The sequence below is a fragment of the Bradysia coprophila genome, chromosome II (assembly GCF_014529535.1).
Source record: "Bradysia coprophila strain Holo2 chromosome II, BU_Bcop_v1, whole genome shotgun sequence".
Lineage (NCBI taxonomy): Eukaryota > Metazoa > Arthropoda > Insecta > Diptera > Sciaridae > Bradysia > Bradysia coprophila.
In genome coordinates this window covers 9,662,060-9,689,043 of record NC_050735.1, presented here as the reverse complement: position 1 = coordinate 9,689,043, position 26,984 = coordinate 9,662,060, and the positions used below count along the sequence as shown (strand labels likewise).

Here is a 26,984-nt window from a genome sequence, read left to right as displayed (position 1 = left end):
AGTAGTAGATTTGTAACCATATCTAACATTATATTAATTTAGTCAAAAGAGGTAACAGATTTACGATTATTTTCGTAAAGCATTAAGTTGTCAGGGGATAGGAGAATTGACGCTTCAAAAATCTTATTAAAGTCTGCCGCTCTGACACCGAAATGATAATAAAAACTTTTGCATGGATGCAACAATGAAATGGTGAGAAAAATTCTTCTTATCTGCTGAACATTTTCAAATATTTCATCAAAATGTGATTGGGAAAATGACTGGGCTTTTTTGTGACCTTTGTATCAATCGATTATGTATTAAATTCTCTAAAAGGTTACAACTTTGTACTCTATAATAACACACCGATTTCGATACCAAAACCAATTTATAATAATTATACTTAGAATCGAGAATAATATCTTTGTGGCTCAAGGAACAACGGACCAAAAACTATATATACAACGAAATGTGAACGAAAATCTCGAAACACCAGAAAATAAAAATAAAAAATCCAACCAAAAAAGGAATACACAAAAGTGAAATGGCCGCATATTGATTTGATCAATCGAAAAATTATTCAAAATTGCCATGTTATTTTACAAGGAGATGCGAATCAAAGTATAAGAATTTGCCGTAATATATTTCATGTGTGAAGAACAAAAATCTTATTTTGCAAAGATTTTTTTTATTTTCGTTCGTTCGTCTTTTCTTAACATTTTTAAACGAATTATATCTTCCTATCACAAAATCCGTGATGTGTGTTGCTTGTTGTACAACAAGTGTATGATAAATTATAAGCGACCCATACGAGAGTTATACTACAATTTCATTTTGTTTTTGTTTTTTGCAGTACATGTTATATAGACACACAAGAGCAGAAGCATAATTACATACCAATGATGAATTACAGATCTCAATTAAGATTAATAATTTCATGAATAATGCACACGGTCTGCACTATCGGTCAGATCGATTATAAGTTAACTTTGAATCAATATAATAACCATATATGAGAGACTAGCCGAGTCCCACAATAGTCATTATGTGTATACTAATATACTATACATACACATCAGGATCACAATGTCGATGATTATAATTTTCATAAAATCTTTTTCTTAACTTTTCCGGCCACTAAAAGAGTGAACATTTACCGTTGGAGCAACAATAATAAACGAAAGTCGATTATGTGATTATGTGATACGAGAATTTAATGCAATAATGAAATGTTGTAACAAAGCACCAGAGACAATATCAGACGTTATCTCCGTTAAATGATGTGCATTGTAACCGTAAACCTCTGAATTGATACATTACCCATCAAAACTTGTGCTGGCTGCGTTTACGGTGCAGCAGCATTTTCGTGTGTGAAAGTTTTGTTCCCTTTTGATTATGGATCATTCCGGCGGTTTCACCGCATCTCCATGGGCTGCAATGCTCAGCCATCATGCAATGGGACCGGCCACTGAACATCCTGGTTTTGCTGCACATGCTCACAGTGCATCGCATCATGCGCATCACGGAATGCCGATGGATCTACATGTACCTCAAGGATTTCCATATTACAGGTAAATGAGCAGTTTCCAAATGTTTCGTTAATTTGGTCCGAATGGGTTGAACGGGGTGAACGATTTTGTTTCAATGAAACAATTACGCACTATCAAATCGAAAGTTTTAAGTGTATATGAAGGTCCAGTTGGGTCGATACGTTCTTAAATTGTATCAATACAGTCTCGGGGATATTTACGAAAATAAATTTTTCTTTTACCATAGCACGTAACGTATTAATAACATTTTTGGGTAAAACTTCTTTTAACGGTAGTTTGTGTAAAATTTCTGTCGATGGCGACGAAAATGTTAGAACGAGTACTTGTTCGTTTTGCAGAACACTTAACGGACTCACATTGCGTAATGAAATGAAAAATCATTTTTGGATGTTTTCTATTAAAAAAAACAATCTACATGAAACAGATAGGTACACACATTAAACACACAGAACACATTTTATTTCAACATTCAGGCCATTTACTTTAAATTCGCTTGAACTTTTAACTAAGTTACGTAATTTTGAATTTTGTATCTGAACCAGTTTCTTTTTCGTTTAATCGTTGGCTTTTTACTGTAATCATGTATGGTCATTTTGGTAATAGTGATAATGATTTCAACATCTATTTGAGTCCACTTTGAATGTGGTCGAGCTCCAAATAAAAAAAGTCATTTTACGAAACATAATATGTTCGTTAGAATATTCGGTGAATAATGCTGGTGAAGATAATAAGATTTAGGTTCGTGTCTCACATTAGACATTAGACATTAGACTCATTTCCTTAGCGACTGTTTCCACTTCACATTAATCTCAGGTTTTGTACCTTCGGTTCGGGTATTATGAACTCCAAGTTGAAGATCGATGGAAAATGCATCAATAACTTTATATTAACGAAGTGACTATTGGCACTTGGGTGCGAATAGTGTATAAGAAGACTATTGGCACTTGGGTGCCAATAGTCTATATGAATGCTATTGGCACTTGAGTGCGATTAGTCTATATGAAGGCTATTGGCACTTGAGTGCGATTAGTCTATATGAAGACTATTGGCACTTGGGTGAAGGCTATTAACATAAAATGTTGTTTATGTTTGTTATTGTTTACGAAGTGACTATTTGCACCCGAGTGCAAATAGTCAATATGAACACTATTTGCACCCGAGTGCAAATAGTCAATATGGACACTATTTGCACCCGGGTGCAAATAGTGAATATTAACGCTAACTTAATAAAACTATCGGAAATAATAAAAAAATCATTGTTAGCAAGCTGTACGAATTATATTATCGAAAATGCTACTCGCACAATTCACTGCAAATTGTATAAACAAAGTGTCTGGTTGGATCCAACTGAATTCTATAACTTCAACAAACTGTGTAAGGAAGGACTTTCGTTTGTTGCTACTGAGATCATCCTTCTACAAACTTTGTAAGAAAGGAGTTTGGTTCGTTCCTACTGAATTCATTCTTCTAGAAATTGTGTAAGGAAGGAGTTTGATTTGTTCCAATTGAATTCATCCTTCTACAAACTGTCAGGAAGGATTTTGGCTTGTTACTTCTGAATTTATCTTTCCACAATTTTCGTAAGGAAGTATTTTGGCTTCCTACTGAATTCATCCTTCTAAAAACTGTGTAAGGAAATAGTTTGGTTTATTCCAACTGAATTCATCCTTCTAGATTTTTGTGCAAGGAAGGACTTTCGTTTCTTCCTACTGAATTCATGCTTCTAGAAACTATGTTTTGAGTTTGGTGTGTTCCTACTGAATTCAACCTTCTACAAACTTTGTGAGGAAGGAGTTTGGTTCGTTCCTACTCAATTCATCCTTCTAGAAGCTGTGTAAGGAAGGAGTTTGGTCTGTTCCAACTGAATTCATCCTTCTAGATTTTTGTGCAAGGAAGGACTTTCGTTTCTTCCTTCTGAATTCATGCTTCTAGAAACTATGTTTTGAGTTTGGTGTGTTCCTACTGAATTCAACCTTCTACAAACTTTGTGAGGAAGGAGTTTGGTTCGTTCCTACTCAATTCATCCTTCTAGAAGTTGTGTAAGGAAGGACTTTCGTTTTTTCCTACTGAATTCACCCTTCTAGAAGCTGTGTAAGGAAGGAGTTTGGTTCAACTGAATTCATCCTTCTACAAGTTGTGTAAGGAAGGACTTTCGTTTGTTCCTACTGAATTCATCCATATACGATTTGTGTAAGGAAAGACTTTCCTTTGTTCCTATTGAATTCATCCTTCTACAAACTTTGAAAGTAAGGAGTTTGGGTTGTTCCAACTGAATTCATCCTTCTACAAACTGTTGGTTCGTCCCTACTGAATTCATCTTTCTACAATTTGTCTAAGGAGATTAATTTATTCCTGAATTCTTCCATCTACCAACTGTTTGTAAGAGAGGAGTTTGGTGTGGTCCAAATGAGTAGCCTTTGTCAAAATGCACTACATTTAGCTGCCCTTCTGAGACCTTGGGGAAATGCAATTTCCACAAAGCGTCGAAAGAAAAAATATTGATTATTTTTGTTTTGTCACAATTCAACGTAATTCTCTGGAATTATTTTCTTGACAAATCTAACGAAATGAAATTTTTGTTTGAAAAACATGTTTTTTGTTAGTCGAAGCGAAGGAATAGTCAATGTACATTGACTATTTGCACCTGAGTGCAAATAGCGTACATATTCACTATTTGCACCCGGGTGCAAATAGTATCCATATTGACTATTTGCACTCGGGTGCAAATAGTGTTCATATTGACTATTTGCGCCCGGGTGCAAATAGTGCTCATATTGACTATTTGCAATCGGGTGCAAATAGTGTTCATATTGACTATTTGCACTCGGGTGCAAATAGAATCTGCCATATTAAAAACGGTTAAGTTTCACTGATAGTGAAAATACGGATGACTATTATTTGTTATCGATGACGACTGGCATAGAAAGACAACAAACTCAGACTGGTCTCATAAATTAACAAAATGAAGTATTTAAGTAGAAGGTATGCAATCAATCTCTTGAACGTCTCAGATCATATCAACTAGCAGACCAGATAATAAACCTGCAGTTTGCTAACTGACTATGGTCTGTGAAAGGTTAATCTTAGATCTGGGTTTTTGCCTCTCTAGAAGGAGCCTTCCTTAACTCTAACGTAACATGCAAGCTCATAAACATATAGATTGATGAACAATCTTTAATTCCCTTTAATGTTACAGGTAGGGAAAAGTGAAATTCAACACTTAAATGATTCCACACAAAATGTGCTTAACAAATGAAACTCTAGATTTTTTATTTTAGTATTTATTCTTCTTGCTAGCGCACGCCTAACAAAATTTCAGAAAACAAAAATCTAGAGTTTCATTCGTTCAACGAAATTCTTGTGGAATCAATTAAAAACCACAACAACTTCCGAATTGAAAACATGGCGAATTTAACTTTTATCTCTCTGTAAAAATTTCTACTTACTCTATTCATCAATGACTGATAAATCCTTCGAATTCATGATATACCATATTTCTAACCTAATTGTGAAATGTGACTCAATCAAGTTGCAAATGTCATACAATATAATTTGTGCGCCACCACTTAGAATTTCATACAAAACCTAAAAACGAAAAAAATAGATCTAAATTCGGTAATAACTGTATCATCTGTCATTGATCGGCAGAAATGGGCATTGAGCTCCAGCTAACATTGTCTCTTATAGCAAAATTGATGTTAAAACAATATGAAGTAAAAGATTTTCTTTCAACGTTGAAAATTCCTAGAACAGACTAAGTAAAAGATTCGATTATCAAATTGTCTGTTTAACATTCGAATTGTATGGATTGAAATGACAACGTTTTTCATGTCACGAAACGAAAACATCGATTCATAATATACAATTTTACTGCAGTTTTCTCACTATAAATGAAATTCGTCGAAAAAGCACAATTTTCTCATGGCCTATCGAAGGGAGAAAATAAGGCTTTGTGCGTTTTGTGGTAGCTTTACCATAGACTGTACACGAATTTCATTTCGACTAAGATCCGCTAGACTTGCTCGTGAGCAAATTGGTATAGTATTTTGGAGCATTGCGTCCAGTACCACTGTCTACATGACAAAATTCTAAATTGTATTTTTGAACTACAAAACGTCAAAAGTATTTTCTAATTTGATGACGCTTTCGACAAATGAATGAATTTCGTCCCTTTGTGACCTAAAATTCCAGCTTGTTGCACTTCCCTTTAAGAATACCGAATAATTTACAAAGTAAGTATTTTGTAACTTGCTACTCAACAATGGAATTGAAAAACTGAATTACAAATCTTAAATGAAGAAAACAAATTACAAAAAGTGAATCTATAACGTAAAGCCGTGAAATAATGCACAAAATCGTTTACACAAAATGTGCATATCATATCGAATCGTAATAAATTAAACAATTTTTTTTTCTCCTGCACAAAAACCAGAGCATCAAAATTGACAAGAAAATGTTATGAATCCAAATCCGAAAAGATTACAGCTTTATGCCAAAAGTATCATTATATACATTAAAATAAAGAACAACAACACAAAAAAAAATCAATTTTCTTGATCGGATGGTTGCTCCTATTGCAGGTTGGTATAATTACGTGAATTATTATTCGAAAAACACTGGTATTCTTCTGGTAATTTAGTATTACCACGGCCATTCGGTGTGTTTACGTATAGACCTAATGCAGAGCGCACAAGACACAAAAACGCAACACTTCACTTTGCGCACGTTTTGAAGACGAAGAATAAAAAAGATGAGAAATTATCTCCGGCACAGAAAACTGAGCCACTAATACTTTGTATATAAATCGAATATTACTATGGGAGTGTGTTAATCCGGTACGAGAACAAGGCATTGCGCAAGATGTGGATTATAAATGAATATTTTTTTTTCTCTTTTTTTAAATTATGGACAGTCGAGTTGGAAATTGCGATTATTCCTTAATTATCAGAAAACAATTTGCTAAAATATATTATTTAAATATGAGGTTCAGTATGGCGATGATGATATGGTTTATTATTTAATGGGAGAAATTTACTGCGGTTGATATGAGTTTCTGATAGAATTGAATTATCTGTAATGCATGTGCAACATATTTGATGTAATGACCAATTACATTGATTACAGATACTATATATGTGTAGAGTAGTGTGTGCAGTGTGTAAAATATTTATCTGACTTGCTCTGGATAATTATATTCATTCGTCGTGTTGGTAGGATCTTCAATCAGTTCACAATTATTTTTTTTGTGCTCTTCTGTCTTATGCATTTTGTTAATTCTAATAATTTATTTCCAACGCGGAGAGTGGAAACGCTTTCGTCAATCAACAGAAGAGGCCTCTCCATTGTTGTATACTGATTTTATTAAATTCAAGTTAGATGCAGTACCTTCGAAATTTTAAAGTCATAGATAATTGAATCATGAGAAGGCATTCGTGCGAATTACGCTTATCTATTAACGGTAAATGTTATTTCGTAAGATTCACGGTAGAAGTTGGTGGTCACGAACGATGTTATACATTTAAACTTTCAGAAACGACAACCGTATTACAATTATATAATCATAGCATTTGTTATACTTCTTTCGTTCAGAGTTTGGCCTAGTATTTGACACCAATTCTCATACTTCTTTCAATAATCCAGCAATCTGAATTGATACACAATGAAGAGGAGATCAGTCATATCAAAGTCTATCACCGGAATCATTAACTTTAGTTTAGAAAAAATTGAAAGATCTACTCCAACGAATCCACTTCACAGAAGAGGTGATACATACCATGACTGTCGACTACAAGATTCCGTTGTAGGTTAAATACCAGCATAGTTAATGGATTCATCATCTTGTTTAAAAGTGCTTCCCTTTCTACCGTATCTAACTCATGACAAAAAAAAACATCTGCGAAGTCATCTGGAATGGACATATCCCCTCATCTCGTAGCAACGACATTAAACGATGAGTTCGTGGAATACAGAAAAGAGGGCATGTTACATTAGCAAATTATAAGAAAAATGAATTCAAATATTTTTAGTAATTTGTTTTAACATATTTAGGAATATCAATTGAGACAAAAATAGATCTACTTGCGTCGAAAGCAGTAAGAATTCAAATTTCATTTTTCTTATAATTCGCTTATGTAACATGCCACCTTTATGTATTTAGCTAATGAAGTAATTTTTGTATTTTATGTCGCTTGTTGATTTAAAATGAAGTAATAGATTTTCTTTTAATCCAACGAAACGAAACGTTGGAGAAGATGTAAAACAAGAAAAACCTCAGATGGAAAAAAAATTAAAGTCAAATCAGAGCAAAATATTTTTTTAACTCTCAAGACTGCTCCGACGTTGTTGTAATGGATTTATGGATTAATGAATTTTTGAAGATTGCTTGGGGAGAAACATCTTTCCAGCGTGTTTTCAGAAAAATCTACGACAATGCCTAGTCCTTAAGAAGCCCATTACGATTATGATATTTCCTTATTTCAAATCTTTCTTCTTTTTTTTGTAGTAATTTTATTGTCAAACACCAAAATGTTTTTACGACAACATTACCTACAACAGCACTGTATGTAACATAAAAAAGAATAAAAACCATTTCTCTCACCCAATATCCATATTTTATACGCACACTTAACGCACTTTTCAAGACAATTTTATTTTATTATAAAGTATCGAGATAATTTGCATATAAACAAGACTTTCGTTTGGATTCGGCGACAAAGCTGTAATTGTACTCTGTTCAGGTTTGAGTGAAGCAATATTGTTATGCTTGTTATGCAGAAGAGGGAGCGAACAAGAACGGAATCTTATTAAAGGCAACATACTTTTCTTTGTAAAACACACGTGCTTTAAAGTGTTATGATTTGTAGCACTTTGTCACTTGGCTTTTGAATAAGTGGCAGATATTCTATTCGTCTTTGTTATTTGATCGAAACAAAAGTGGAGTTTTTACAAAATATTTAGGTTGAATAAGCTATATATTCCCGTTCACATCTTTCTATTAGGGATGTTTTTAAACTGTAAATGAAACATTTACAAATGCGTACTTAAAACTATTATGGAAATCGGATAAAATTTACTCTTCGCATGCTTCATGCAAAAGCCTGTCCCTATCATTCTAGGGCCAAGTAGCTCGACGCTCACTCTCAAGGCTTTACCTCGTAATCCAATTAATATATTCTCAGAATTTTTTTCCAATGCGAAGGAAAGATCAATATACACAATTAGTAATAAAGTAGGTCATGGTAATTTCTCTGAACTTAAAAACATGAAAGCAGGCATTCCAAATTAGTAATTTGATTTAGGTTACAACCTAAGATTAATTATACCCAGACAGGAGATTTAGAACATTATTACGTATTTTAGTAAATAACGAACCAGTGCCTATATTCACGAAAATATTTTCACGAATTTTCTCAAATTTTCGCGATTTTCTCTTTTAACAAAAAACTTTTTGCGAAAATTCACAAAAATTTGAGAAAATCGTGAAAATTTGAGAAAATTCGTGAAAATATTTTCGTGAATATAGGCGCTGGTACGTTACGTACTAAAATACGTAATGTTTGGTCGTGTGTTGGTCTTTTGGAAAATTATGTAAATGTAAGCAAATCTTTGCGGAATTCTTTGAAATGTTTTTTTTTTTAAATTTATACTTGTTTTACACAAAATGTAGACAGTAAAGCCGCAAAACAATATCAGAACAAGTTCGATAACAGTCCATTTGTTTATAGTCTAGTTTTAGTACTATATTTAGACTACCACTAATGCTTGAAGTATGTTGATTACTGCGAAGCGAGGACCACAATTTCACTCGAGTTGGAATTTTCCACAACGGTTTTCATACGTGCATGTTGTGTTTTGCCGTTTTTCTACACGAGACGAAAGCATCGATTCACAACATCGATTTTCGAAAACATAGACAAAGTGACAGTTCGAACGAGAAAAGTTCTATTTTCTCCCCGCAGAACACAACGAGCCCATGAAAATTTATATTTCCAACTGAAAAAACTTGTCTTTTGATAATACGATTTCCCGCCCCGAAAAATAATTGGCTACTGTGCGTTTCGGGTAAAAAACATCGGAAGGTTTTAGGGGCATACTGCAATTTATTTTTACTATTTGCCCTATTCGAAAGTTGACCATTACATAACTATTTGCCCCCTAGGACAATGATCCATTACATATGGACTATTTTTGGTCTTTCTTTCATTTTCATATGTCGAAATCACTTTTTACATGGCAGGTAGTAAATCAGAATAGATTTGATGCTGTTTCGTCCTTCCATGGAGGTAGACTACCTAGAGGAATTATGACCCGAAATTCATTGAAAAATTATGTCACACACACCACTAACACGGAAACGTGCGTTCTTCATTACTTCGGAAACAATTTTGTGATTCTCTCAAACTCATTCGTGTATTTTTCAGCAACTTGTTTCGGCAACTGTTTTTCGACAAGTGTAGTTGTTATTGACTGGGAACATCGATCTCTTGTCAAACTCAAAATGAAGCTATCAAATTAATTGGGTTCTACTTAAGATGCATAACTATCCCAATAAGAATATATTGATCACATCATGTGAATAAACCAAAATAAACTCTCATCAAAATGGGAAAAAGTTACATTGTTATGGTAAGCAGAACAACCGACCTGCGAATAACACCCTCCTTCACACATTGTTATGTAAAGTTGCGAAAAAAGCTAAACAGAGAGCAACAAAAAAAAAATTGTTATTATAAAATGGTGCATTCCGTTTTTACCATCAAAATATTTTAAACTTTTTTTTTCGTCTGTTTATTTGAATTTTTCAAAAAGCAAATATTTGATATGCAGCACGCGATCTCAACTTATTATATAATTTCGGATAATAGTGGCATCTGGTGAAGCTCACCTAAACAGCGTATGCAGAATATTAATGAATTTTCTGCTATGCGTTATCAATATATAAAATGTGAATCTGAAAAATTCCTTGTTATATTATGCAGCGTAGCAGTGTAGTGGTACTTTGTGTATATATATGGTTCACCATTTATATACACAATAGACATCCTTCCATATTTATGCTGATGGAAATGAGAATTTTATGAGGTTCGGATGATGTGTGGCTTAGGTTTCATTGTGTGCGAAATACTCTATTGGTAAGTTGCTTATCAGTTTCACTCAACCTTTCGATATAAGTTTCCAGTTGTAAACTGTTGTTGTTCGGCACACACACATTCTAATAAAAACCGAAAGCCAAATGTCTCCAACTGAACATTTTCATCCATAAATTAAAAAAATGAAACAGAAATTTTTACTCTTTTTTTGATTCCAATTAGTTGTGTTCGATGAACACAAATCGCATGAGGATAAAAGCCAATATGCATCGACTGCACACGCATAACACATTTCGTTTCATATACAGATAAAAAAAAAAGTTATCTCTCTCGTCGATAAATGCAATCAGGAATGAGAAGAGGAATTAAATTGGTAAAACAAGGTGTGCACCAAACAAAAACTAGTCGTTGCGTTAATTCTGGTTAATTTGTTGTTGAATGATAGATGTGTGTAGTAAATCGTCTGTGCATGAGAAGAAAATGTAGTTATATTTCGCTTCGAAATAAATGGAATAATCGGAGTCCATCATAAGTCTTATGGGATAGTCACGGTTGGTGAGGTATACCTACCGCTTAATGAAAATGGCTGTGTGGTGCATCATTATATTTTAATAGTCAGACAGATCCATTTTCCTAGGTCTTTCTGTCGTCCGTTATTGATTACCAACTCTACATTAGTTCACAGGCCGGCCACATATTGACTTTTTGACCCCTTCTTTTGCATTGACTTCGCGTTTGAACATCGACTTCACCTTTTTCACCATTTTTGCAATAAACGAAAAGTGCTAAAAGCAAACAAAACTCAATCGTAGCACCATTTGACGAAGACAGAACCACAAACCTTTGAGTGCTTCTTCTTAATCTCGATGTCGTGAATCGTTTTGATTTTTTGTTGGATTGCCCTGTTCTCATCATATTTCAACTTTTCGGACAGCTCCAAGTCCTTAGAAACGAGACGCATCAGATTTTCAAAGTTCGTTCCTCGAATTGTCCTTATCTTATTGCGTCTTGACCGTATCGTTGCGTTTGACTTTCGATTTATATGGAAAACTGGACCATTGTATGGTGGCAACTTAGCCGTTTGCAAAGATTTACCTAATTTGGTTGGTTCATGTGGTAGATCTAAAGCCTGTAATGAATCGCGATGTTATTGAATCATCCGATGTTCGGAAAAACAGTTAATACCAAAACATCACTATGTAACGGTATCAGCTTCTTCGGACAATTGTACGCATTGTATTTGCACTTTAAAATAAGTTGTTTTGTTCGTTCGATTTCCTTGGCCTATAAAATTACAGATTAGTCCTCACTCCGGTAGCGAATGAACAGGTATGTGAAACTATGAGTCAGCTAACCTCACGTTTCTTTACTCTCTCAGTCAGCTTTTCATCAAAATCATACCACACGCTGGTACGCAAGTTCATCATAAATTTATGATCATCAATAATTGCTTCGTCGGTATAAACTAGTCTGGCCAAGTTGGCCCGAACAATTGGTAAATTGAAACTGAAACTTTCCATTTTTATATTGTTTCAATCGATTAGAATTAATGGGATACTAACGCATATGTAGTCAATGATTGTTTCCACCAATTTGTATGTTCGTTGTTAGACTCCGAAACTATTGATTCATCATCGGAATTAGTGGTGGATTCAGATTCGTTGAAATTAGCGTTTGCTTCCTCTTGATCGATTTTGTCAGATTCAGGTTGAGGTGGTTTACGTTTCTGTTTTGATATAACTTCAGATTCAGATAATCCCGCATTTACAATGAATTCTTCAATTGACTTGCTTCGAGAGGCAATTGATTTTTTATGAGATTCTTTAGAATGCATTTTTCACTTAGAATTTTGTCATTAAGAAATTTACTTATTTACTGTCTGAACACCATAACTTGATTGAAGTTTCAATTTATTGGCAGACTAGCCAGAAAATAAAAATTTCTTAAGTGTATGTCAATGCACAGGACGAGTAGCTTTTCGATTCATAGCTTATTAATTTAGACTTAAATTATTGACGTTGGGGATTATAATTTACTTTTCATGACAGCGTGTGGCAGGGACTATTTTTGGGAAATCGGATTTCGCAAAATTCTCAAAAAAATCTCAAATTTCTCAATTTCTCACATTTTTTAAAGCGTAAAACACGGTTTAACAATGTAATTGTATGTGCAGACAGGCAAAAAAGTAACCAGAGAACTCTTACAGTCGAAAATGAGTAAGAAGAAGTTATTAAAGCCTTCGATATTCAGTTTTCAAGTATTTATCAAAACTGGCTGTCTAAATCAGTTCCTAAAACGTTTAATATATTGTCTACATCGTTAGAAAGTAAATTTTCCTAAATTTTATTCAGAAGAATAAGAAAAATATTTTGTAAAATTTTGAGAAATTTAAAGAAATATTTCTCAAATTTCTCAAAGAATTCTCAAAATTCTCAAAAATTTGCTCAAAGATAGTCCCTGGCGTGTAGTAAAGTTGACTTTTCATCACTGTTTGTGACTCTAAAATAGTAGATTATTTTGGATGCAACGGAAGTAATTCATTACAAGAGGGATCAATTTTGTGACACTAGTCGAACTCAGAATTTTGTGTTATAGCGACAAGCTTCGGAAATTGTTATTTTGACAAGTGTAGACGTGTAGAGGTTGCATATCTGACTCGGCCAAGTCGGAGGCTAGGATATGCAAATACACGAGTCAAAACAACAGTATCCAAAGCGAGTTGCTTGAAGCACACAAATTGATCTGGAATTAATGGCTTGCTTCATAGCATCCAAATGTATGCCGTTTTATCATACTCGCGTCATGTTGTGACGTCACGTATATTTGTGTAGAAGGATAAATCGGTAATTATTGACAAATGCAACTGTTGTTGTCTCGTTTTCGCTCATATGATAAAAAAGGATATCGATATATGAGAGGCAATCTCGGCAAGCCTCGATTGTCCGTCTCATGTATCGATAATCTTATATTATTCACTGTCCCACCAGGAAAATTAATGTACATTGCTAGGGCTGAACCATCACACTTGCCAACTGATCTTTACCGCATAGCCCTATATCACTACCAGCAAATAATTAACAGAATATACCTCGTTAGATAGGTATCTTTCGATAACATTTCCACCGGTTTTCACTGGATAGAATCATAAAATTGATGAGTGCGCGTACATGATCAACGGGTCTTTCTGCATTCAAATAATATTTTCCAAAGTTAATTTCAAAACATTGTTGCAGGTAAATGAATAAAAAAAACGCAGCCTGTCCAATTTGATCGATACCTGATCAATATATTGCGAATAATCGATGTCTGAAAATTTGAACCGAAAAAGTTCCAATTGTTTTTTTTTCGTCTTTGGCAACGTATACACATTAAAAACTTAATTTTATATGAGATACATCATAGGGTGGTTAGTGGGGTACTGTTGCGAAATGGTTGCAATAGTTGACACATTGATGCAGGAAAGAAGTTATGGATCATGTACGTTCATTGTGATATTAATTTATGTTTAACAGTTGGATGACCTAAAAACTTGTATGTGAAGCATGTCGTCAATTTGTTGGTGCATGAACTAATCTCACTCATCAAACTCAAGTTCCTATTGATTGGCTTTCCTTGTCACAGATCATAATCGTTTTCTAAGAAAGCCCCGCAAATGCACTTACCGATTCTTATCAACACATTAAATCCATGTTACTGCATGGCGTACACTTGTTTTTATTAATTCTTCGATCGAGTAAACGCAAAACAAAAAAGAAGAAGAAGAAGAAGTCCGATCTCATCAACAGATAAAACATTCAACAGATAAATCACGAAAATTCTTTACAACCATTATAAACATTGAAAACCGTTTATTAAGAAATTTCTATAATGTGGAGTATCAGCATCGATAAAATGTCACCCTATAAGTTGGAAGCGGCATTTTTGCATTATTTAAAAAATATAACAACAAAGAAATATAGCCGACCGATCGATTGAGTCTCGCATACAATCGATCTCCAGTTTTAAACTTTTAGTCGAAGGCAGCAGAGATATATAATATAAAAATAAATTTCATTGAAATTGTGTGGTTATAGAACAGAGAGACAGTCCAGTGGTTCGATGGTGGATTATTACTGTTCGCTGGGATTGCGTATTCGATCGAATTCCACCAAGGTCGATGATTTTTGGTTTGGACAGCTATCCGTCAACATTATTGGATATTTTTTTATTCGGTCAACAGAGAGACGAATGATATGGTCTCGTATGCGTACGACCCGTATGCACAACATATTTTTTATGTTTTATCGGATACATAATGTTTGTGTATACGTAAATAACATTTTGCGTTTTGTACATTTCGATTTGCAGCTGATGCATGAATGCGTTGGAAGGAAAAGAGAAAAAAAAGGAAGATCAATCACGTATTTCTTTGCTAATGTGGTGTGGAGTTATGTTAATGTCTTGTGCGAGCGCTGATGAACAATTGCAATTAAAGAAAATGAAGAGATTCAACAAAATTGATGGTCTAGATGGGTCAGTTAAATGGATTTTTGTTTTTTTGATTTCGCTAAGTCAAACTGCCTCAAGCAATATGATTTCGATTTACTTGATGCATTCGCGATTCAATAAAACTAGTTCTAGGAAAAGCTCAAGGTTCTATGTAATGGATATTCCATCTGTAGCGACAGTGACAACAATAATAAGCGATGTATTTAGTCTAATGCTTTACTTATATCAAAATGTATGTTTAAACTAATGAAGTACAAGATCTGATCTTGCATCAATTAATTGAAAATACTTTTAACAAGCGAAGTAGCAGATTAGATTAATTGGTGATGTTCTTTCTGTTTGTGATAGGTTAATGCTTTCTTTTCACAAATTGAAGTCAATTGAAAGAAAAATCGACCGGACGTGTTCCTGAGACAAGACTTGCTATCAACTATGCAGTTTTCCAGATGAGTGAATGATTAAAGGCCAACACACACTAGCATCTAGTGTCAGTTGGGAATATGATATTTCTATTGTTACCACCGGTTTTAACCGATTGTAGCTGTGTGTTGGCCTTAACGAAGATGACCCATATTCGCCTTCAAAATATTGTTTCTATAAAATACTGGATCTTATACTTCACTTACACTTTGGTGGAACAAGATGATTCTTAGGTTTTTACGAGTGGCGGATGAACGTAGAATTTATTACTACACAGACTTCATCAGTGAAATTTAGATAGAATTGCCTTCACTATCAATTTTCATTTTTGAACATTTCTATCTTTTCTTTCAAAACAATTTATTAATTAATTTGGTAAACATACGGGTTGGAATTTGTATCTTTTCATTCTTTCTGCTGTTTTGTTATTAATTTGACAATAGCAAAGAAGATGAAACTGAAAGTGATCAAACGAGTGAATGCGTAAAATTGAGATTTGATGGTGATTGCACAAAAACAAAACTGCTTTACCACGATTTATACGGTTTTACCTTGGAACTTCGAACCGGAAATTTATAGGATTTTTAGTGCCATTTATGTAATTATGTTAAGGGGCAGAACTGCTAGTGTAACATACATATTTCGCGCTTCGTCTGATGAAACTGTAAATTTTCTTGCGTCAACACAATTCAAGCATGAGTTGTATCAGACATCTCAGTAAAGTACTGAAACTGGACAGTTCAGTACAAACAAATTTTGACACAGTAAAGAATGGTGGTAATCACGTAACTATCACTTTTTAATTTATGTCTTGAAGAGGTTTGTGTTGCGAGGTGCTTTTAATGTCAGCTTTGCAAACACTTGTTAGGAAAATGGCTATTTCGAATTTTGATTTTACAACAGTCTAAGGCGTAGGAAAGAAATTATGAGAACTTAACAACGACTATTTTTAGCCCCGTACGAAGTACGAAGGGGCTTATAGGATTGCGATGCCGTGTGTAATTGATGGAATTCGAAGCAGACGGTAAGGGCAAAGTGTTTGCCTATGTTCATAGATGACGAATCCGCAATAAAAATTTTGTCCATCTGTCCGTCCGTCTGTCACGTCGATATCTTGAGTAAATCAAATCCAATTAAAAAAAAAAAAAATCCCTGAAAGATAGTCAAAATAGTGAGGCTAAGTTCGAAGATGAGCGATTTTGGGTCGACCTCTCCCGAGTGATTTAACATTTTCCGAAGATATCTCTGGCCGTTTAAAGGCTACACTTGTAAGTGATACGTCAAATGAAAGGTATTTACAATACCGATCGACGAAAAAAAAGTTTATGGAAATCGGATGACCGACTCGTGAGTTAGACCCCTTGGTGTGAACTAGGTACAGGGCGGCAAGCCGTTTGTAGGCTGGCCAAATTTGAACGGACTTAGATAGATTTTGCTTTATTATATAGGTATATAGGTATCAATCCGGGAAAAAAAGTTTATGAAATTCGGTTTACCGGAGCGTGAGCTAGGTCTCTTGGAGTGAGCTTATATGTGGCTACTCGGCCGTACAGTGAAGGTGGTGGTTTTTCGTTAATATCTCAAGTAAAATGTGACCGAATTTCATGTTTTTTTTTGTTTGAAAGATACTAACGAATGTAAAGCAGCCGTACTATTCCACCTCCTAACAAAATGGCCGTCGGCCGCCATTTTGGATTTTTGTAAAAACAATATAAATCGATGAAAATGATAATTACAAAGTCACTGATCAGTGAGAAGTGTAGTTTGTGTTACATTTGAAAGGAACGTCGTACGAAGCTTCGTAATTGCGCTATGCGCAATTTTTAAGACGTACACATTTCATAAGAATTTTACTTTACCGACGTTTACGGCCGCAGTAGACTTACGGTAAGAGTAGGGCGACGGACGAACTAGGGTCACATGCGCAATGGATGTACGGGTTTGTACGGGGCTCAGTCGCAGCAAACGCTCCGACTGTTCTGACGGCTCGTTTTTTAGATAGAAACCGTACAGAAACTAAAGTCTTAAGGGATATTCATTGTTGTTGTTTCAGAAGGCTACCATTATTATATACAGATGACAGCAAAAAGTATTTACCTCAAAACACAATCGTACGTTCAACAAAGTGATTTTGATCGGTTATATAAACACTAATTCTCATTAAAAATGATAAACGTTCAATATTGTCTTCGCGTTCACAGCGAAAATATTTTTCCCTTCGATTCTCTTCAGTTGTAAAAATGTTGAACAACTGGTTTCCAGCAGTTTTTGTCATTTCGTCAATACAATTATGACTGGTGAAATGATTATACCTTAAAAGGACAAATAGTTTTTGCGATTAAATTTTAACATTACATGAAACAATACCGAGTTTTGTAATTTCTTATTGAATTTTGTTGTTTCTTCTGGCTTCGCTTAAAATTTCATTGCCACAGTCGCAATCGAATCAATTTCAGAAAAATGTTCAATTGTCTTTTGAAAGTTGATTGATTTTAATTTTTACCAATAAATTTAATGTCAAGTGAAAAAGAAGCAATTATGATTAATAACAGTTGCGTCAGAAAATAAATCGTGCTAAATGGTGTTGGTGACTTGTTGTCCTTTTAGAAGCGGCTAATAATCTGTTATCGACAGCAACGCCAAAAGTAAGAGGTGACCTCTGTTAAGTAAGGTCTTATAAAGCAAAAGATATGTTGAAGCGATTGAAGTAAAAGATTTTATATCTAAGGTTAGATGACACATTTAACAAAAGAAGTAAAAGATTTATTGAGTACATCGCGATACGTTGGCTGTCCTTTGTAAAAAGGATAGTTTTAACAGTATTCAGGCAGAGCCTGAATATTGTAGTATCCACACAGTCTACGCTTTGCCTTAATGTGACGCAAATTTTACGAATGTTGGAATACTAAATGTTCCGTGAAAAATATCGATTTTTTACATTCTCAAATGATATATCCTCAACTGATAGAAAAGTTACTGGCACGGTGTAATAAAAGATGACGCCATATTCCCACTTTTTCTTTTCTCTGTTTTAACAAAGTCTTCTTGACAGAATGCTTTCAAGCGATAGGCACTGTCAAGTAAGATGGAAGCTAGATCAGGTCGAAGATGGCGATTCGTTAAATTATCAAGTTATTTGTAAATAGAAAACTTCAACAAGAGTGAGGTTTTGCGACCAGAGTGAAAAAATAAGGTTAATCACACCGGACATATGAAATAGTCATTGGTTCACCGAGGGTAAAAAGAAGATGAAAAGTGGATTATAAGGGGGTTGTTTTTGTACAAAGTGTAGCGACGGGCCACAAGTCACTCGAGAAAGTCTTTCAAAGTTTCAGCGGAGAAAAGAAAATGACTTGTTTACCAAAGGAAGAAAACATGAAATTAAGATCGAAGTTTTGCGGCAGAAGGGAGCGAGGACAGCGAATCCTTTGAGCTTTCAATTTTCTTCCAGAGGTGCACACAAAGCTTTTCAAACGTGCTCGGTGTGATTGACCGTTAAACAATTTTTTAAAACAAAACGAAGATAACAATTCAGGGAGAAAATTTGAATCACCCATGTCAAAACGAGAGAGGGTAGATAATAGACGTTTTTATGAAACCCGAACCGTGAAACGTTCAATAAAACTATTGTTAAATCGAAACACCAACAAAACACAATGGTATCAACTGATCATACAAATGTAGCATCTTCTTAATTGCATCAGTTATTTCAATCCTGGGAACCCTTTTTCGTTTCTAAACCTGGTAATTGCTTAAATATAGCAGAATGTAAAAGAACTAAATAACAAATAAATTGCTTCTTCCTTTCATCAAATCCCATTTCAGTGCATAAGACTACTCTGGACCGATATAAAACTTCTTTTTTTTGTTGCAAAAAATAAAAGAACTGAACATTTTGCTGTGTTTTATGATACGAGTGTATAAGATGACGATCACGTTAATGGATCGATAGTTTGTTGTTTATTCGTTTTTTTTTTCATATATATTTTTCAAGATTTACTGGAACATAATTTGTGTCCGTCTCGTCGATATTGGCAATTATTTCATCATAATTGCATGTTTAGTCGGTTTATAGGAAGGTTTTAAATTTGTGGTTATCAAAATATTGGCATTTTGTGTTTATAATAACGTTAGAACTAGTAGCGTGAATGTTCCTATACGTATAGATCTGAATGACTGAGCTTTCGGAAACCTTTAAATGACTGAAACAAATTTATTTATTTCCAGATATCGAGACGATGCCCTCTGCTGGACAGATAGGTGAGTGAATTTGTTGTATATATAGTAAGACCGTTATACATTGATACATACAAAGTTGTGTGATGTGATAAGTAAATCCAATTGATAAAATAAATTGCACACTCGCAACTCCCACTCAAATGCAAAGAAATGTAATAGCACAAGCTACTTGAGGTATATCGATAAATAAGCTCACTGTTTGGTAAAACATATAAAATATTTAACTAAAATAATTGGACGGAATCGTTGGATCATAATACTGAATTACCATATTGAATAACTTCAACGCAAAACGAAAAAAAAAAAAAAAATTGTTTCCATTCAATCTACATAAATAGAAAATCATATGCGTGCACACTTCACCATTCGAATTCATGTGATATACATACTCATGCAAAAGCCCATCGTCGCAATCATACCATCACTGGATGTACTTATCATGGAAATTAAATGGTTAACATAAAATGAAATCGCACTGAAAATCAACCAAATCATCGTAACATACAGTAAACCAAACGCACAGTCCACAAAAACAATTCACAATGTTGCAACGAAAATCTTTCTTTTCTTTTCTTTTTTTTTTAAAGAGAAATAACTTGAACCAACTCCGGATAGTTTATATAAACATTATTCTGGTTAAAAAAGAATAAAGAGGGATCGCAATCACAAGTACATTGTACATTGTGTGCAAATTGAATATTGCGTCGAAGAATTTAATAAGAAAAATGTGAAGTTTTCGTTAGTTTCTTTACCAGTCGTAATTGGATCAATTTGGGAATTGTCAAATATTTTGTGTGCATTGGACGATGTTATGAATAAATTGCATTTTACAATTTTAATTTCGAATGTTGTATGGATATGCAGATACGTATTTAAATGAGTCAATGTCAGTTGCGCGGTAGTTAAGGCAACACGAATACAGGCTTGTAATATATTGGAAAATCCCGTAACAATTGTAGAAACAAATGCCTTGAAATAGCTAGTCATGTGCTATCGACAGAAATAATGAAAATAAGTGATGGTTTCGGCTTACTGTGTGAAGAAAAATAGTAAAAATGTATGTTAAAGTAAATGAAGTAATAGATTTTTACTACAGCCCCTTGCGAAAGTTGACTATTACATTATAATTTGTCCCCTGCGAAAATGATCAATTTGCATATGTTGACTACTTTCGGTTATTTTTTCTAAATTTTCCTGTGTGTAAATCAAATTTCATATGGGAAATGTAGTAATGCAGAATACATTAGATACTGCTACGCACCTCAATACTTCGGAAACAACTTTGTGATACTCGCAAACGCGCCTTTGGCTCCAATATGCGTACAAACTAAATACAGTTGCCGAAGCACTTGTTGGAAAGACAGTTGACGAAGCTTATTCCTCAAAAACACTCTTGTGAGTTTGCTTTCATTACAAAATTATTACCTCATGCAATGAATTACTTTCACAGCAACTAACGTAACCTACTATAATCAAACATTTGACGATGATTTGAACAAAAGAAGTAATAGATTTAATAATTAGATCGTGATACGTCTTACGTTGCTCAAAAGGCTAATCACGAGAAATCTACATTAAAATCAGAAAACATTCAACAGGAAAATTCAATATTTGAAAAGGTACAATAGCCACACTTGTGTAACAATGAATTCCGTTTCAATTTGGACAACATCTTAAACTAAACTTCAATCTTAAAGTCGAAGAAAAATAGATTTCGGTTTTTTCAACGAATACAATCCAAACGATGTTATTTAGTCCACATGCGATTTACAAGTTATAATACATACGTAAATATCTTAACATTGGTAATGCATGTGGGATAAATAGCATTGATTGGATTGTATTGCCAGTTTCTTATTTTTCTTCTACTGTAAACATTTACAAAAGCACTTAAAATTACCTTTCAAATGATACCCCACACGACCATGTACGCTTTACGTAAGAACAGTGTAAGATTCGGTTGAAAACTTTAACTGTACATATTTCAGTGCGGATGAATTTTGAAACCAATAAGTCTCTATTCGGCTCAATAGTACATGAGATTACGGCTCGTGAACTGGTGAAATTTTTGTAAGAAAATTGCAATTTTTCGGTTCTTGTTCACCTTTTACCAGCCACACAAGCTTCGAAGAATTTTTTTGAAAGTGGTTTTGGCTTCTAGGGTCGAAGTCCTTTCTAGGCACATATAAAAAAGTCCACTGGAAAATGCATCCGATTTCGGTAGGCTGTTTTTCAAAAGAATCCCTCAAACTGAGTACTAGGCTTTGTGTGGTTTTAGCAGGCTAATGTTTTAGTATTTACTCATTTACCTGTCTGTCTTCGACTGTCGTTTTTTAGGTAATTTCGTGGTATACAAGAGGTTCCTGAGAACAACCGTCCAAGGCAGATATGTGTAATAGTAAATTGTTCACCTCGATCCAAAATATTTTTTGACGATTTGGAAGTTATGCAAAAAGTTATGCACATTTTGGACAGAGGTGAGTGAGTACACTTACGAATTACACTTACGTACTTGCCCTCTCAGGGTACATTCTAAAAACTCCTCTTTCGAATAACAATTTCTTTTCGTGGTGGCTTAAATCTGAGCTACAATCTCAACTTTGCTATTCCTGAGACTTGAGTGATTCATTTTGTCTTCTTTTATGTGAGAACTAAACAATAAGCCAAAGTTGTGACAAAAAACACTCATTATTGATCGCGTCAATATGGCGAAGCCGGTTGGATACTTGGTCACATCAACCAGCAGCTAAACCAAACACATATGGTACTTCTTCATGTCGGCATTATTAATAACACGTTAATAAAACGATAAAACAAATTCAAAAAATAAATATGAGCAAATCATTATCATTAACTGGATTTTTGTACAGTATATCGATGGTGTAAATGAGAAAAATCCATATCGATAACCCAGTCCTTATTATGACGATGTATATTGGAGTTTTCATTAATTTTTTTCTTCTTACCTCTGCTTCTATTATGCGTTTTTTCTACTGTTTTCCATTTTATGACAATCTCTTCAGACACGGCACGCTTTGTACGCACGTTGATTTACCATAAATAGATAACTGTCTGACAGCAAAAATATATAAATCTGGCGAAAGAAAAAAAATTGAAATGAAAATTATTAGCGGAGAGTTGTGTTGTAGACGGTCGTCGTTTATATTAAAACGTAACATACCTATAGATGTTGGGCACAGAACAAAATTTAATATGAGGAACGGTTATACAATATTATGTTCCTAAAATTCAAATGATAAACGAGAGATAAAAGTAAAAAATCATTGAAACATGCTCTTGATGATACTCATCATTGCATTCTCTAAAATGATGCTATATTGGCATACAATTTTATATACTAGCGTTCGGTAAATTGCACTTTATGTCACCAATTCGGGACAGTTAAAATACCCTTACGACTCGATAGCATGTAATGGTTATTTACAACGAACAACGTATTTTATTAGGCTCCAGATGTATGCCTCGTGTCGGGATTCAGACACATTGTAAGCCTAACAAAGTACTTTGCACCGAGATTCATATAACGATTTATGCAACAGAGACATCTTAAATACATTGTCTACCAATTGGCCTTAATGCCGAGGAGGGTATTTACTCAAAAGCTTGAGTTATAAAGTTGTGGCGCCGTGAAGTAAAGTTAGTGTTACCTCACGAGTAATTAGTAGATTACGTACTGCTTTTGAAATTTTTATTTTGTCGATTTTGGCGTTTGCAACTCGAGTCCAGGTCGTTTCTTCGACTAAAACAATCTTTCGGGAAGTCCACTAAGTAAAACAATAATAATTGAAAACACTTTGCGAAATTAGGTGTTTTGTTCACACGATCACGGAAAATTCGGCAAATTCGACATTTGTTGTGTGCTGCATATATTTGCTGCAGACTGAATAATGTTCCCGTGTGTTGTATTACAATAAACATGTAATATGAATATTTTCAAAATATAGTTCCGGCAACAATATTATTCAGCTCGTAGGAATATTGTGATGTTCCCAGGTATATATTTGCTGTGTGCTGAATTATATCTTCTAAATTAGTTGTGGGATGTATTACTTAACTTTACCTGCATGCCGAATATTGACTAAATGGTACTATCGAACTATACCTGCATGCTGAATATTGACTAAATGAATAAAGTCGTCTGTATTTAGAATGGACTATGCAACAATAAATTTATTGTTTTAATGAAATAAAAGGAAGATCTCAAGAACATACGCATAAAGATGATTATCAAATCTAATTTTATTCCTTCATTTAAAGTTATTTCTATTTTTACCGAATTAATATGCAATGATAATGTTACATTTATGTATTTCAACAGAAATTTTGACGAACGAACTTTTAAATCCATTTTCGGTGTTAAAGGCTTTTAAATTTTAACAGAAATAGTTGGTGGTATTCAGCAATAAATGATGGAATTTGTTTATGTACTGTCCGTTTGACAAGAGGATCGCCACGGTTCAGCAGGGGGTTTTGAACATTTGTTTTTTACACGTTGGCACACGTGCTCTTGTCAGATTCAAGATTCTTTTTACGAAGGTTACGCTGATTATACTTTGTGAAAAAGGCCAATACCTTGCAAATATGTCACATCTTGGACAGAATTTGACACTGCAATATCTGCAACATGAAAAAACTAAATGTTCGAAACCCCCTGAAACCCCGTGCTTCCACCTACGTAATATACACAAACTAGGTGAGTCAATCTTAATTTATTAATTCGCGTAATAGATGCTCACTATTAATGTGAACAGTTTTTTTGTAGAACGATTGAAAAAACCTCTAATTCAGAACCAGGCTCAGAATTAAAATAATAATATCCGATGACATTGCTTAGTGGGGAGAAGTACTACATTTCATCGAAAATAAATTCAATTAAATGTTGTTGCATAACCCATTCTAAATACGGACGACTTTATTCATTTAGTCAATATTCAGCATGCAGGTATAAATATGCCTGTGTGCTGCATAAAGCAAAGTAACAACGGTTCAAAATAAGACTGCCACTATATGCAAGCAGTACAGCAGCAGTGGTAAAGTCGTTGGCAGTCAGAAACTGAGGTTAAGCATCGATGGTCGCGGTCCGTACTTGGGTGGGTGACCGGAAAAAACGTAAGCAAAAAAAAAATTCTGTTAGCAATTTAATATGATGAATTTAAATATAAATCTACGGCTAATAACAAATAATAATAACAAAATTGAAAATAAAAAAAAAATAATTTTTTGAAAAAGTTTTTTTTGTTTTTTTTGCTAACGCAAATAAAATTGATAAAGTTAATTAAATCAATTTCTTCTATTAAACGATAAATTAGGTTGTTTAATGAATTGAAAAAAATGGCGTCATTTTATATTATAAAACAGGCATACAGCTAAGACCTGCACGCTGAAAAATAATATCCAGCACACAACAACAATATTCATTAGGCGGGCATTGTATGATCCTCAGATCAATATGCAGCACACAACTAATGTTCTATAATCGTGAAGCTGTTCCCGATTTCTTCGTCTGGGGTGCATATATGAGTTTTCCGTGATGCTTTCACTTCAAATTTACTGACAAAAACCAACCCATTTCACAAATTATTGTGTACATTACTTAACTTCATTCTACGCATTTGACCAATGACAGAATATATGGGGATTTAAACATTAGGAAGATTTATAGCGACAAATTTATACAAGTTTTCAGAGCTAAAAATATGTTTTCAATTTCAGAAAATCAATTGACGATATTGGTAATCCGACTTCAGTTAATGCACGGTAAGTTTTTCGAAAAAGAAAATATAATTCAAAAAATCCCTTATCCCTAAAATCCCTAAAGCATGTAAATGATATGTGGACTTTGACTTTTCCGGTATTCACTATTGGCACTTGAGATGCACTGTAGAGGTCGCTTTGTTGTCGGAGGATTTCGGTTTTATCTAGTTTATTCAATTCCTTTGATGTTTACACAATCGAAATAATTTTTTATCTCCAGTGCCAATTGTATTCAGTTAAAATTCATGGAATGCTTAATGAATTCAGCTTGCCTCTGGCAGGAGAGCGATTACGGAATCAGTTCTCTTTCCTCTGTTCTATGTCAACTGTACCGATAGAGTACGTGAGTACGATTCACTATTTCACCAAAAGATGTCGCTGCAACAAAGCCAATGTCAACAGAAAGATAATTATTTTTTTCCACCATGGATTTTAGTCAAATGCCATCGGATAGCACAATACCTCAGGACTCCGAAACATTAATCAGTTTTTCAATCGAACCTATATTTTCCTGGTCCTGTCTGAACTTTAACAGAACACGTCTGAAAAAGGACCGAATAGCCATATTCAAACATTATCTCGCTAGGCTCAATTTTTCCAAACTGAGTTCATTCAGAGGATCATCAGTTAAGGGTTTCGATGTAAGCAAATCTAAACTAGTCTCGTTACATTGAATTATGTAGTTTACTGTAAATGTAATAAGTGAAATTCGGACTTTACTAGTTACGAATGTAATGTGTGTACCTGTACGGTACCTACATCCTCACAATGCACTTTTTAATCACACATTTGAATTTACAATAAAAACAAAACGTAAACATGGACTTCGAATGGACATTCAAATTTTTAATTAAAAACTTTGCCACTTACTAGCTTTATGCATTTAATATGCAAATTAATCTCTTTTTCGCAAGTTCTCCGATGCGGTTTTTACCACACTGTGTACATTATAACTAAAAACACAAAATACTTGATCGTAAAGTGAATATACCATATACATAACATTTATCGTCCTATATGATCGTTAACGGCAAGATCTATACATTTCACCGGGCATCCGATATTCAAATGAATGATGATGAGGGGTAACTGCATGTAGAGTAAATTGGAATGACCTGAGTTTTCCATTTAATTCTAAAATCTATAAGGTTTTCTGTTTTACGACTAATTAGAAGAGTGTGAATGTAAATACGACGGGAGAAACGTATTGTACAGCACAGATGTGCAGTGCATTGCGTTTCTTGTTTCTTTCTTTATTTTATTTTGTTCTATGTGTTGTTGTAATTGTTGCTCTTTATCGTGCTCATCGATTTATTTAACAGATTTTATATCGAATGTTGATAGAAACTCAAATTTCATGAGATTTTTATTTAAATTTTTGAAATCATTTTTTCGTTTGCAGTTTTTACTGGCCATTTAGAGAGCGACGTATGGGCGACGTATA

At 34.0% G+C, this 26,984-nt stretch overlaps 2 protein-coding genes and 1 long non-coding RNA gene across 6 annotated transcripts in view; 1 reads left to right on the top strand and 2 right to left on the bottom strand.

The window, feature by feature from the left end:
* Nucleotides 1-1,094: 1,094 nt before the first annotated feature.
* The window catches only part of LOC119071421 (protein trachealess), a 102,238-nt gene continuing 76,348 nt past the window's right edge, over nt 1,095-26,984 (top strand). For all 4 annotated transcript variants that reach the window (XM_037176330.1, XM_037176299.1, XM_037176313.1 and 1 more), the window contains exons 1-3: nt 1,095-1,550; nt 19,754-19,786; nt 25,499-25,543. In XM_037176330.1, coding sequence (XP_037032225.1) covers nt 1,375-1,550; nt 19,754-19,786; nt 25,499-25,543 — 254 coding nt within the window. In that variant the 5' untranslated portion in view covers nt 1,095-1,374. The remainder of the gene's footprint in view (nt 1,551-19,753; nt 19,787-25,498; nt 25,544-26,984) is intronic.
* On the bottom strand, nt 11,046-12,520 carry LOC119071493. The gene is made up of 5 exons (XM_037176351.1): nt 12,181-12,520; nt 11,974-12,124; nt 11,804-11,902; nt 11,460-11,747; nt 11,046-11,403 (listed from the first exon to the last, which is right to left on the bottom strand). The coding sequence occupies exons 1-5, from the start codon at nt 12,450-12,452 to the stop codon at nt 11,293-11,295; spliced, it is 921 nt and encodes a 306-aa protein (XP_037032246.1). The 5' UTR covers nt 12,453-12,520; the 3' UTR covers nt 11,046-11,292.
* LOC119071496 overlaps nt 16,365-26,984 on the bottom strand; it is a 29,996-nt gene continuing 19,376 nt past the window's right edge. Inside the window, exons 2-3 of the long non-coding RNA XR_005086675.1 lie at nt 22,732-22,739; nt 16,365-16,375 (exon numbers count right to left, since the gene is read on the bottom strand). This is a non-coding gene — a long non-coding RNA (uncharacterized LOC119071496). The remainder of the gene's footprint in view (nt 16,376-22,731; nt 22,740-26,984) is intronic.